We start from the raw sequence: 13,673 nt of genomic DNA, 5'->3' as shown, positions 1-13,673 counted from the left end.
AGAGGAAGAACCTCTTTGTTTCAGCATGAGAGAATGTGCAACCCAAAATGCCAAGTGAGCAGGGGTTGCAAGATGCATATTGATGCCTGTTCTAGAAGAACAGCTCTCCTGAAGGCAAGTTCAGAGCCTTGACCATCACAAAGTCCACTGTCAGACAGCAAATGTTGCTGTACATTCAGCATAGCATTTAGAAACATCCATTGAGTGCATAATCCCAGAAGCTGAGGGCTGGGAGAAACCTCAATAAACCATTTGACCTGTTGCAGGATGCTCAGATCCTCAGTCCATCACTTAGGGTTACTCAACTGACCAGGCAGCTCCTGTAGAGCAGCTCCCAGCCACCTAGGAACACATGACTGGAGGGGCCTCAATGGGTAACCAAGCCCATTCAGACCTGAGGCAGGCTGAAGTAAACCAAACCCATGTATTTGGACAACTGTTTAACCACTTCAAACAAATATCCCACTGCTGACACTCTGAAGGTTCCTTACAGGTCATGTTACAGCTGTTTTCACAGCTGATGATAAACCTGCATCTGCAGTGCTGAAAAGCAAACCTTGGGTATATATGCAGAAAAAACTTATCAATGTCCTCTTTACAACAATCTTTCCCATGTTTGAAGCTGTTATTGTTCCCCTCCTTCGTGTATTTCATATAGGGTAAACAATCTCTGCCTACTTCACACCGAATACAGGTTAAATTTTCTTTCAGCATTTTACTTTTTCTCATCCTTTCTCAAATCTCTGTGTGCCCAAAACTGCACCCAGTTTCCAGGCTGAAGCCTTACCACTTTATCAGCATGATGTTGTAGTACTTGCACCTAGTCAGTTTATATAATTTTTTAAATCTGTATCTTTGATATTTTCTTCTTCAATGTAATTCTGTGCACTCGACTTTATTGAATTTCATCATATTGATTCCAGACCATTTCTCCAGTTTAACAGAATCGTTTTGTATTCTGCTCCTGCCCTCACAGTGCTAGCCACCCCTCACAATAAATGTGTGTACTCTCTGTTCTATCAGACAAGCCATTAATGGGAAACTTGAATAGTACCAGCCACAGGACAGACCCCTGTATGACTGCATATGCTATGTCCATCCAGTTTGACAGAAAACCAGTGATAAATATTTCTGCATTTTTTCTATCCTATTGTGAAATTATCTGGCGGTAAATTGAGCAGATCTGTGAATCTGTATTTTCTGCCCCATTTACATCTGCACAGTGTATGTGTTTTTCACACATGTGGTAAGCCCAGCCACTGTCCAACCTCTGGTCCATGGCGTGTGCCATCCACACTTTGCACCCATCTTGCAGTTCAATCCAGTCTAGATTTTTCTACTGCAATTACAAGAACTCAATGCTATTATCATGCCACATATGTAAAAAATGTCATAACCTACTGCTTCCCCCTCTATCAGCTATCTGCTGGAATAAAAACAACCCAGACAAGTCCAGCGTGAGTTACTCAGGAAAAATTTGGGTTTGTTCCAGCTTGTCCCTTGTTATCCCCTAGGTACTTTCATGCTGATTAACAGCTTGGTCAAATATCTTTCTAAACATCAAATTTAGGTTGACTGAGCATTAACTGCCCACGTTCTCTCCTGTTCCTTTTTTAAAGATAGGTAGCATGTTTGTTTTTCCCTGCAACAGCCACTGGTAGAGCTGTTCAAACAGCAGCCATAAAAAGCTGGTGACACTGCTAACACCAAACAGTTGCTGCCTAGAGAAGAGGTTTGATTCTTTTCCAGATATTCAGCTGGAGACAGAATTGTAGGGTGCACTGATAATCCCTCAAGGGAAGCACAAACCTTCAGAAAAAAAAAAAAAAGACATGATAAATTTACATAGATCCAAGCAAGATCCAAAACAAACTTCAAACAGCCTGTGTGTTTAGGGAGCCATTAAAAATACAGGACGAGAAGGCCAGTCCGTACCTTGCCGTAAGGCAGGACAGAATGCATAGGTCATTCCTGGCAGATGCTTGTCCATCCTGTTCTGCAAGACGTAGCAACGAAGAGCTCATGCCTCCTGCAGGCAGTGCATTTCAGTGTTTCACAAGTATCACTGCTAGAAAGGGTTTTTTCTCTGTGGCCACTCTAACACTTCCTTGCTGTTGTTTAACACCTTTCCTTATTCACTGCGCCACACTCAAGGTCTTCAGGAACAGACCTGCTGTTTTGATCAGGTTTGAAATGCTCCACAGGCTGGATTCTTGTCAAAAAGACCATGGAAATAGTTTTTAACTCCTTATCACCTAACCTGCAGTCAGGTTCCAGCTAGTTATCCAAGTCAGCACCACAAATGCTCAAGAGCCAGCAACTTCCATCATGACACCTATTGCTGGATACTCAGAGCTTGCATCCCGTGCCTCTTCTTCTTCAATACCAACAGCCTTCACTGTTATCCATCTTGGGAAAGGAAAAACCTGCTGAAACCTTTAAAAAGAAATCTATGTTATATCAAAAGCCCAGCAGCTGACCTACCTACATCACAAGAACAGACTTCAAACATCAGCAACACCAATGAAGCAAGTCTGAAACTTTATGAAAAATTGTCTCTGGTGCCAGTTCAGCAAGTCAAACCAGACCTGAATGCAACCCATACAGCACAAACTATCACAAGTAGAGGAGTGGTACGAGGCCTTCTGAATGAAAATACAAAAGGAGGTGGATATTTCAGAAGAAAACAAAAATTAAGCCGTTCTGAATCATACCCAGCACTTTTCACTCATTAAAATAAACCTCTTGGATGTGCAGTACATTTGGTAACTGACTTGTAGCACTGCTAATTTGCCTATGTCAGCCTACATCTCTAGGTATCAGCTTATGCTGTTTCCTCTGGCTGCCAGAGTGCACTCATTAAGGCAAACACATTGCTACTGAAGTACTAATCGTTTTGAAAAGTGCCCTTTAAATAACAGGCCTTTTACTACTAGGCAGGATGTGTTTTAAGAGCTTAAGCTTTTGTTGCCAAAAGACTGGATGATCATTTATTCATCTGTCAGAGAAAAATACCAGAAATGAACAAAAAAGCTGATAGAGCGTCAGTACTGACTGAATAGAAACCACCTCCTTCCTCTTCTTGGATCTTCATTCCCACATGGAACAGCAAAAGAGGGGAGAAATTCTAAAGTAGAGAAGTTTGGAAGATCACTGAATTCTCAGTATATCAGTTGAAAGGTCAACTGAAGAGTTCAGGTCAAATCACTGGGATTTCCATGTGCTTCCGCGGGCACAGATCCAGTGTTGCTGTTTAACTATCAAGTGCCTAGAACCAGACCTATGTCATTTCTAACACACCTAAGTAATACTGAAAATAATACCAAAAAATTTTAAAAATACATATTTGGTGTCCAGAAGTAAACAAGCAGTGTATCAGGAACTTTTATAGAGGACATGTCAAAGTGATGGTGGGCTCATAACTTTAAATGTTGGAAGAGACTTTCACAACCCAAATGTTGGTCTCCAGACTTCCACATCCCAAAATAGAGTTTTTTTCCTCTGGCAGTCTGGGGCAATCCAGTTTTTTTGACAGCCTAGATGACCCTGAATAATGCTGAAATAGCATCCTTCTACTGTTTCTAGTCCTCAGCAGAAAACACTATATGCTTTATTCTGTAAGGAACTCTTCTAAAATTCACGGTTTACTCTGGAAGCCAAAGAAGTCCCCAAAGGCCAGAAAAACTCTGGGCAAGCATTGAGACTTCAAGTCACCTCTGCAAGTATGAGGTATTTTTCTGATGCAAGATTGTAACAGGGAGTTCAATCATCTTTATTTCATGAACTGTTTTTAAATATTCCTGATGCAGTATCTTACATGACACAGTCTGCATGCAGAGCCTTATGGTCGGGGCTCTATGTCCTTCCTAGTGCTGGAGCTCCTTTTATTGCAGTACGATATTTTATATGTATCCAGAGCAAAGTTAAATTAAGCACCAAACTGCAGATTTTTAAAGATTATTACTGCTGCAAACACTGTTTTCACTGAGTGAAGTCAGCCTTGTTTCACCACAACAGTTCAAACTACTAACAACTAACAACAACTCTTCATTAGTTCAAGTAATGGATATACAGACCTTTGAAACAAGAATATTTGACACCTTTTCCTACTGTGTCTGGTCCTGAGAAGTTCCATATGGGTGTGAAATACAGCAGAGTGACAAATCAAAACTCAATTGGTTTAGGTTTGTTACAGGTTTGTTACAACATTTAATTTCTGCCGCAGTTCCCATAGCCTGTGTTGGTTTAAACATAGGAGGAGGACATCCTCTCCAGAGGACATCAAAATAAAAGAGGGTGGAAGAAATAAAATATTCTATCTGCTCCCAAAACACTCCTGAAATGAGTTTATGGTAGCGTGCATCCGAAATTGCTGACACTGCCAATTGCCTTGGGAGTAGATCTCTTATTTCTATCTTCCCTTCAATATGTCAAGAATATCTCTAAATTGGGAGTCTATGAGCATTTCCGTAGAGCTAATCTCCTGCACTACACAATTAGAGAGAGCTGCAGCAGGTTTCATTCATCAATCTGTGCCCTCAAGCTCTCTGTGAAATTTTTGTGCCTGAGAAGGTCCTATTCTCTGATGGGAGAGCAAGGAGACAATCAGCTTCCCATCAGATACCTTTTAACCCCACTACTTGCCTGCTTTTCTCTGAAGCTCTTTTTTCCTGCTGGTGCAGGGAACTGAAAGGACAATGCAGTCTGCTCCCTCCTAATCATCCTAATAAGTAACAAATACATGAGTCCTTAATAGAGAGATTCCTTTCACTGGCATGCCCTAATCACCTCCATAATGAAAGCAGTTAAAGAGGATACTGAACCCTTTAACCAACTGATAACTGCATAAGCCTCTTGTGGCAATTGGCCAGGTATTAAAAAAAAAGTCATTGAACTCCTTAAAAAGAAAAAAACTGCTAAGAAACTTCAGGGATTCTTCCCCTGAAACAGAAAAAAAGTAAGTGCATGTTACACTTAAGAAAAAAAAAAGCATCTCAGTGGATTAGAAGATGATAGATCAGAAGGGGTTCTTAACTGTCTGGCAGTCATGAAAGTAAGGAAAACAAACAAACAACAAGAAAAGAACCACACACCACCGAAAGAAAAAAAAAAAAAATAGAATAAAAACATCAACATCCTTCCTCAAGATTTCTCTTTGCTTGAGTTTGAGGTATGCAGTAGATGCGTAGTTTAGCGTTTGACTTTCAATTAAAAAGACACAAATCAGTTTAAATGCCAAAATCAGCATACACTTTAACTTCAAAACTTTTTGTTTCATTATTAAAAATAAATAAATCTGAAAACTGCTTTTGAAGATATTTTCCATTAATTGGTTCGCTACAGAATATATCAAATAATGGCCTGATCCCAAACTACTGTGACTCAAAATATTCTCTCTGTTACTTATAATAAACTTTGGATCAGACCTTTATTTCTGTCTTTGGGGTTTTTTGCTTTTTTTTTTACTGAACAGTCCTTTATCCATAGACACTCTCACTTCAATCAAAGGAAGTGCTGTAGCTACAACACCAGCAATATCGATGTTAGTTGTAGCTAATCAAGTCACAGACACCTGGGGGGGGGGGGGATAAATAACCTGGTAATCTACCTAAAGTCAGTAGATTCCATGGACTATAATCCTGAAAAAATAACAAATTATAATTAATTTGCATCGCAGCAATGTCCATGTGTGAAATTTCTGAAGCAGCCCATGGCTTCATTCAAAACTATCCAAAAAGAGGGGAATAGGCCTGCTACACACAGCAAACATCTGTTGCAAGTCCACAGTAACCTCTTAGTTCGACTTACAGGCACCAAGGACTCGTTAGTTCTGCATCATCAGTAAGTGTCCTTGCCAGCATCTGTTAGAGGGGAAGGGGTATCTCATGTGGCCTTTAACTATATCCAGCCAAGGATCTTCAGTAAAATCCATAACAAGCGGATACCTGATAGCCTAAAGGGCCTTTGACAGAAGACACATAGTAATAACAGAGATAATTAGCCAGAATCGTATACGAACCTTCATGAAATAAAGCTCCAGGTTCTGCTATCACTGCATGTCAAAAGACCTAATCTGCAGGAGTTTGCCAGTATCACCTTGAACTCCTTATGGATCTCTGCCTTTGGTTCATCTCCACTGTTTAATCTGGCTATAAAGTCATATCATGTTGTCCGAATGAGAAAGAAGTGAGCAGTTTGGCAATTAGAAATAGCTCCCAACCTGAATCTTCAGAAAGTTGTTTTCTCTTCTTGTCTCTAAATTGAGGATAATTTTTACATAGAGGTGTTGTGAAGATGAATCACCTAATGTCAGTACAGCATTCTGAATATAAAGAGCTGTACAACTCCAGCTCAAAGCCACGAGAATGGATTTCAGCATTTATGGGGGAATATGCTCTTGCACTGAAGGAACTGAGCACCTCAGTTCAGATGACATTCGAGGAAACACAACAGCATTCTCAGCTGTCCTTCATGCCAGACCAGCAACATCTGTCCCAAAACTCATGATGTCCAACAGGCAAGCTCTCCATTAGTGTTCCTTTGGTCAAGCCTCATAGTTGTGAAGCTGTCCCAAGAGAAAGCAAAAGGATTTTTATTCTTTTTAGTCGAAGCAGATGTAAGTCCATTGCTGAGAGAAAATTTAGTCAAAAACACCTTCCCAGTTCTGCCCTGTGAATTTCTGCTTGGCATCCTCATATCAGCAGGATCATCTTCTCCTTCAGCTAACTTCTTTCCCAAAACACCAACACCTCTAGCTTGTAACCTTGACGGTAGGTAAACACAGATATTTCTATTCTGACACTTGCAAAGGTACATAAATGGGTTTACTGGCTAGAAAAATAATCAATAAGCAAAGACCATAAAGTGGAGAAAATAGAATTTCAAAGATATTTGGGTTTTTTCCTCAAGAAAAACAAGTTAACCCAAGAACTATTAGGGCTCAAGAAGTAGGAAAAAAAAGGAAGATTCAGAAAATCATAGAACATAAGGCTGATAAAGACTTCAAGAGGTCAGCCAGTCCATCTTCCTCCCCAAAGGCAAAAGCAGTTACAGCTTATTCATTCCTGGGAGATTTTTGTCTAATCTCTTTTTAAAGCAGTCTCCTTAGGCAGTCTCTACCTGCACACAACCACCCTGATGGCAGGGAAGAGTTTTCTTCATGCTTAATCTAAATCTCACTTGCTTCAGGTAAAGAAAGAACTTATGAATAGTTAGGAGGAAGTGAAAGAGCACCAAATCCTAAAAATCTACAAGACACTAATTTCTCCAGTGTCGTTACAGTAAGGAAATCTGCAGACACCTCTACCTAGAGCTCAACGGCCAGAGGTTTCTCAATATTTCCCCAAAATTGTTTTCCAACTCTTACTATTACATTTGCACTGCCAATAAGCCATACAGTGGGAAGATGCAGGTCAACATCATTCTGAGTTCTAATTTTTCCTTGCTTATCAGTGATTTCTAAAAAGCTTTTGCTAAAGTGCCTCCGGCAGGAATGTGAGGTATCATTGCAAAAACAGTTTTAAAGAACTCAAGAACTTTTTCCACAAATGTGAGCAAAGTAGCCTCAAAGTCTCCTCTGTTGGCAGAACACTATTTTAGTGGGGTTTTTAAAATTTTTGTCAGACAATACAATCTGAATATAGTGTGAAACAATCTTGCAGACTATTTTAGTTATGCAGGGGAGCAAAATCCTACACACAGTCCATATTCACGGGGCTCACTGTAGCTCACCTCTTTCTTGCTTGGGAGATACCACCAGCAGATATTCAGGTCCTGATCATCCAGTATTCTCCACTAAAGCTTCAGATGGCATGAATGAAGAGATTTGTTACTTCAGTGTATGGGCAAGCACTCGTCTCACCAGAAAATCTCTCTGCTTTCGCCTGAGTTTATTAATAATTGATTGGCTTAATCTACTGTGTGCTTGTTTGGTTTTTTTGTATGAGATATGACCTTCATGATCCTGGCAAGTCATGAATGCAGCAGTTAATTGACCAAAACATTTGTGTCTTTATTCTCAATCTCTTCCTTTACATGTCTTGTTTTCTTCCTGTCTCTTCTTTCAATTGCAGGTTGTCCATCTGCCACGATTCCCTACTCCAACCTTTTCAATGGACTGGCTCTAAATACTACCATCCAACCAAGAGCAGACTCAGAACACCAGAGGCTGGTCTTAAAGGAGGAGCAAGACAGACAAAATAATTCACTTGTGAGAACACTTCAGTCTTTTTCTAACCCAAAGTAGAGACATCACTGTACTACCAAGTTGGTGTTTTTACATCCATTTTACAGAAGGGTAAAATGATGCAGAGAAAGAACACTGAGACTCAACCACTACCCCAAAATGGATTTAAGCATGTGTTTGCTTAGTTCATTAATGCAGGTTCAAACTCCCTGTCAGGACACCATCTGCCAGAAGTATGAAATGTCCTCATCTGGATGCAGACAGTTCCTGAGTGTTTGGCTACTCAGCAGCCAACCAGCTGTCAATAGGTGGATGATCCATTCACCATTACAGGTATTGCACGGCGTTCTTAAAAAAAGTATTTTGTCTGAATAGTTCAGTCACTGCTTGTGGTAGGTTCAAAACCAAAAACAAAGGCCTAAAAGCCAGAAAAAGAGACTCATAATTCACAGCACAAACTGCCTTAATTTTGCTCCCCTTACAGTCACTTCTTGGGAAAAAATAAATAAATAACAATCTTCAATCTGTTTGTTGTTTCAGTTCATTTTAGAGTGACACAAACAGCTTTCAGTTCTTTACATTCTACACAAGCCTCCAGAAATATTCAGTGTTTACTAGAGCTCAGTGGTGTTAAATCAAGTATTACTATCACCCTTTAAGGCCTAAATGATAGAGCGATATCCATACCAATAACACATTTTGACAGTGTTGACACCTGCTTACACAGAAAGAGTTTATTGACTCTTATAGACCTATAGAAAAGGGTCTTACTTACTAGGAATCCTAGAAATAACCCTTTATTTTTGGAAGTCGGTGTTTTCATTCAGAGTATAGAGCCTTTAGATTAACTCTGTGGCATATTCTACAGTGTATCTTGTAAAAGATAAATAGCTGGATGAAGAACCTCATTAAACCACTCTTTTTCATCATTTTGACTGTGTAACTGGAAATGGTAAGGAATTTATCGTAGCTGACTCCGAAATGAGAACAATCCTGAAATAAACTCAGCACCTGGTGAGAGCCAAGAAGAGCTTATTAGTTCTTTCTGATCACCTAAAAGGGAGGGAGGATTTTCTGCTAAGTGATTTTAAGAGCAGACTCATCGAATATTGTAGCACCTGCAGTTGTCAACCTTTCCATTGTTGTGTTGGTTTAAAAAAAAAAAATAAAAGGAAAGAAAGAAAGAACAAGAACATTGCACCTGGGGAGTAGAAAAATATGTTTTGCCCCAGGTTAATAAGAAACCTGTCTGATAAGCCCTCACTTTTTTGTTTATTACTCAGCTCGACAAGTGAGCAACAACCCCCAAAAACCTGCCAATAAAAGCCAAATACCATAGATTAGAGGACATGAGAGACTTGACTGAATCTCAGCACTTCATCTCACACAGGAAAGTTTCAGGTTTTCATGGTCCCTTCCAAACACGTCTTTAATGATGTGGTTCCAGGGGAAGCAACAAGCTGCAGAGCTTGCCCGAGGAGGGGAGTCCGGACCTGCAGTGATGGACGGGAGCCGAACCTTCAGCACCACAGCCTGAGGGCTCTGCCGGAGCTGCCCCTCCAGCACCACGGACTGGGGACACTGCCAGAGCTGTCCCTCCAGCACCACAGACTGGGGGCTCTGCCGGAGCTGCCCCTCCAGCACCACGGACTGGGGACACTGCCAGAGACGTCCCTCCAGCACCACAGACTGGGGGCTCTGCCGGAGCTGCCCCTCCAGCACCATGGACTGGGGACACTGCCAGAGACGTCCCTCCAGCACCACAGACTGGGGGCCCTCCAGCACCATGAAGAGGGACCACTGCCGGAGCTGCCCCTCCAGCACCATGAACAGGGAACACTGCCGGACCTGTCCCTCCAGCACCATGAACTGGGAACACTGCCGGACCTGTCCCTCCAGCACCATGAACAGGGAACCCTGCCGGAGCTGTCCCTCCAGCACCATGAACAGGGAACCCTGCCGGAGCTGTCCCTCCAGCACCATGAACAGGGAACCCTGCCGGAGCTGTCCCTCCAGCACCATGAACAGGGAACCCTGCCGGAGCTGTCCCTCCAGCACCATGAACAGGGAACCCTGCCGGAGCTGTCCCTCCAGCACCATGAACAGGGAACCCTGCCGGAGCTGTCCCTCCAGCACCATGAACAGGGAACCCTGCCGGAGCTGTCCCTCCAGCACCATGAACAGGGACCACGGCCGGAGCTGCCCCTCCAGCACCATGAACTGGAAACACTGCCGGACCTGTCCCTCCAGCACCACAGACTGGGGACACTGCTGGACTTACACCTTGATACCACGGACACTGCCGTAGGTGTCCTTTCAGCATCACAGACTGGGGACACTGCCAGAGGTGTCCTTTCAGCACTGTAGACTGGGGGAATTGCCAGAGTTGTCCCTTCAGCACCAGAGCTGTCCCTTCAGCCCCACATCCCAGGGGCAATGGGGCACCTGTCCTACGGTCTGGGGACAACTGTCCCCTAGCACTGGCAGAGAAGCAACAGCCTCTTCCCGGCTACTGATGGGCTACAGCCAACCATACACGCCTTTGATTAAATTAAAGCCACAGTAGTTGAAATCAGCACAGCGAAGAGGTAATCGCTCCAGACATGTTGCTAGCACGGCACTATCACGGAGTACAATTAAGTTAGACATAAATTAGTCTGCAACCATATGCATAGTGCTTGACTTTGTGGTCCGCCAATTCCTATCACTGTTTTCTCTGAAGGGAAGTTTTGTGGAGATAGAGGTACCCTTCCAGATTAGGCAAGGCCTTTGTAAATTCTCTTTTAAAAGTCAGCCTGCAATGATTTGTAAGACACACTTTTGCAGGAGTACCTTCTGAGTACAGCACGTTCACCAATGCATACCCCAATGCATGTGCTTCTGGAAGTCCGTCCAGAAGGTTTTAGAGGGAGACAGATGTATATGAGAACATACATACAGATTTGAAAAAAAAGAACCAGCACAAAAGATTAATATGAACATTTTAGATCACTTCCTTGTACAAAAAAAAACATAGGTAAGAACCCTTATTTTCCTAATAACTTAAACAAGAAAGGTTTTTTCCCATACGTGAGAGAAATTAGTTTAGGATAAATAAGAAATTAAAGAAAAATCTTCCATGCTTACTTTTACAGACTAGCAGTAGATCAGATAACATCATGAAACCACTTTAGTACTGAAGAGATGGTACAAAAAATAGAAGTGCATTTGGCAAGATGCAGAGAGCAACTATTAATAAACTTTTGAAAGACGGATCAGATATCCTCCAGAGCACAGCTTCCCAAATGAACATTCGTTATAGAATGTCTGTCTTTCTGCACCATTCTTTATTATCACTCTTTGTCCCAGTGGTTCCCTGTTGCTACACACATTTTTAAATTTAAACAATTCATACCTCCGAAAGCGCCTCTGCCTACAGAAATGCATTCTATCCTCTGCATGCTGAGGTATGCCGAGCTTGCTAAACAAATCCCAGCCCTCTGAAGGAGAAAATGTTACAACTTCCCAAGCAAGTTGTACTTGTTTCCAGGTAAAACACCAGCAAAACAGCAAACTACTGTACAAACAGCCTTTTCTACCTGTCACCAACTGAGCTTAAGAACGCAGCAAGTATTGCAGGCAGCTCCCAGGCAGGAGTACAGGGCACTGTGAGTACACAGACGTGTGTGTGGAAGGTTTGTTGTAACACAGAGGAGCATGACAGAGAGATATTCATTTAGCACAAATAAGTGGCAAGAGACAGGCTGATGGAGACTCAGTGGTCAAAGTAGGAAGGAGAGTTCTGACATCGTAACGAACAGCGGGAAATACAAATCATCACCCAAAGTAGCATTCTACTTTATATTCCATAACCTGTTAATATATGCATTTGTAGCAATGTATCCAATAACAGAAAGGAAGAGGAAATTAACCCTGAAAAATCTTATCTTTGTAAGGGCAAATACACTTTATACTGTCAGATGGTCTTTCAAAGGAAATTTTTTACTGCCCCAGGTAGAATATAGTCAAACACAAACATAAGTAGACACTTCTCAAAGGGCAGTGGACAGCATGTTCTGCTGAACACTCAGTATCTCAGGTGGCAGTGTGAAAATTTCTTGTAATAATCCCTAAATGGCAAAAAGACCAAGTCCTTCTGTATTAATAAGAGCGCTTCTTTCGTGTCCTGTTCCATATAACGCAGCCACTATCAAACAGCTACTGAGTTAGAGGGGTCTTTACAGATCTCCACAGATGTTAGGGGGTAACATCCAGAAGTTCTGGGAGAAGAACATTATCTACTGCCTTAGTAAACCCACCTTAAAGAACACAAAACCAGCACGAGCAAACGTGCTCATCCAGCCAAAGCCAGAGTTGTAGCGCAGTTCTGTGTGTACTCCGCAGCCTCTAATCACTGTGGTATTTATTTTTATGGCAGAGAAGCAAACTTTGTGAAAAAGGCTCAGCTTTAGCTGCGGGAAGCAGCAAAGTACAAAATGACAGCCCGTGGCTGTGTCCACTGACTGTCCCTTGACCGTTGTGGGAAGCGGCACATCTGGGAAGCTGGGCAGCATGAATGTGACAGCAGGCATCGTTTTGCCTGTCAGACCATGTGCCCACAAAGGGGAAATGCAGACTGTGACCTGTTATCACATCAGACACTCCAGCTGCAATAAAAACTCCAGGAACACACTGGTAATGCCCAGGGTTTGACCACGGCTGTGGGAACCACCACCACAGCCACTGCCAACACCAAAACAAAGTTTACAAAAGCAGGTCTGTCCATGCCTGGCTACATTAAGGGCTTTCCCAGCTGATCCAGTTCCCATGCCCTCATCATTTTCATTCTCCTCCAGCTGCCTTTTGCCTAAGTTTTCCCCATGTCTCTTAAGGTGGAAAAGGAATGTGACAACAGGGCCTTCCTCCTGAGGGGAACCCCAGGAGTGTCACCCTGCCTCTTCCTCCTCTTCCTCACCATCCAAGCCACAGCACCGTGGTAGCCACCTGGCCAGTGCCAATGCCCCTAGCCAGACCAGCCCCACTCTTCTCCAGTCCCACACAAGAGACAGAGGATCCATCTCCAGGAGAAGTGGTGCGGGACACTGTCAAGTCCAACAAGTGCCAAGGAAGAGCATTAAATTACATAACACGGGAGGGAAGCAAAAAATCTCATCCAGCACAGACACCTTTGCATGCCACAGCCTCCCTGCCCCTCTCCCTTTCTTCCAGCCCGGGAAGCTCTTTCCCCAGCCCCGGCCCTGACCCCACAGGTCCTCCCCGAGGGGAGTCACTCACCGATGGTCGTGATGACCGTGATGGCGAAGTAGAAGGAGCCGGCGAATTTCCACTGGACTCCAGCGCGGTGCGGCTCGGACTGCATGATCACCAACTCCAGCTGCCGGTAGTCCTCGCTGGTGATGTTGTACTTTCCCTTGAGCCGGATCTCCTCGGCTTTGAGTTTCTCCTCCTCCCGCATCTCGTTGTCGGACTCCAGGGCATCAAAGACGGC

General features: G+C 43.0%; 1 protein-coding gene across 1 annotated transcript in view; it reads right to left on the bottom strand.

Annotated features, from left to right (window-relative positions):
- Positions 1-13,673, bottom strand: part of KCNK9 (potassium two pore domain channel subfamily K member 9) — a gene marked incomplete at its 5' end in the record, with an annotated part of 109,443 nt that extends 95,770 nt beyond the window's left edge. Inside the window, one exon of the mRNA XM_008643091.2 lies at positions 13,460-13,673. Within this exon, the coding sequence (XP_008641313.1) occupies positions 13,460-13,673 (214 nt within the window). The remainder of the gene's footprint in view (positions 1-13,459) is intronic.

This window comes from Corvus brachyrhynchos, unplaced genomic scaffold (genome assembly GCF_000691975.1).
Source record: "Corvus brachyrhynchos isolate BGI_N302 unplaced genomic scaffold, ASM69197v1 scaffold89, whole genome shotgun sequence".
NCBI classification, from domain to species: domain Eukaryota; kingdom Metazoa; phylum Chordata; class Aves; order Passeriformes; family Corvidae; genus Corvus; species Corvus brachyrhynchos.
This window is presented reverse-complemented; position numbering and strand designations above follow the sequence as displayed.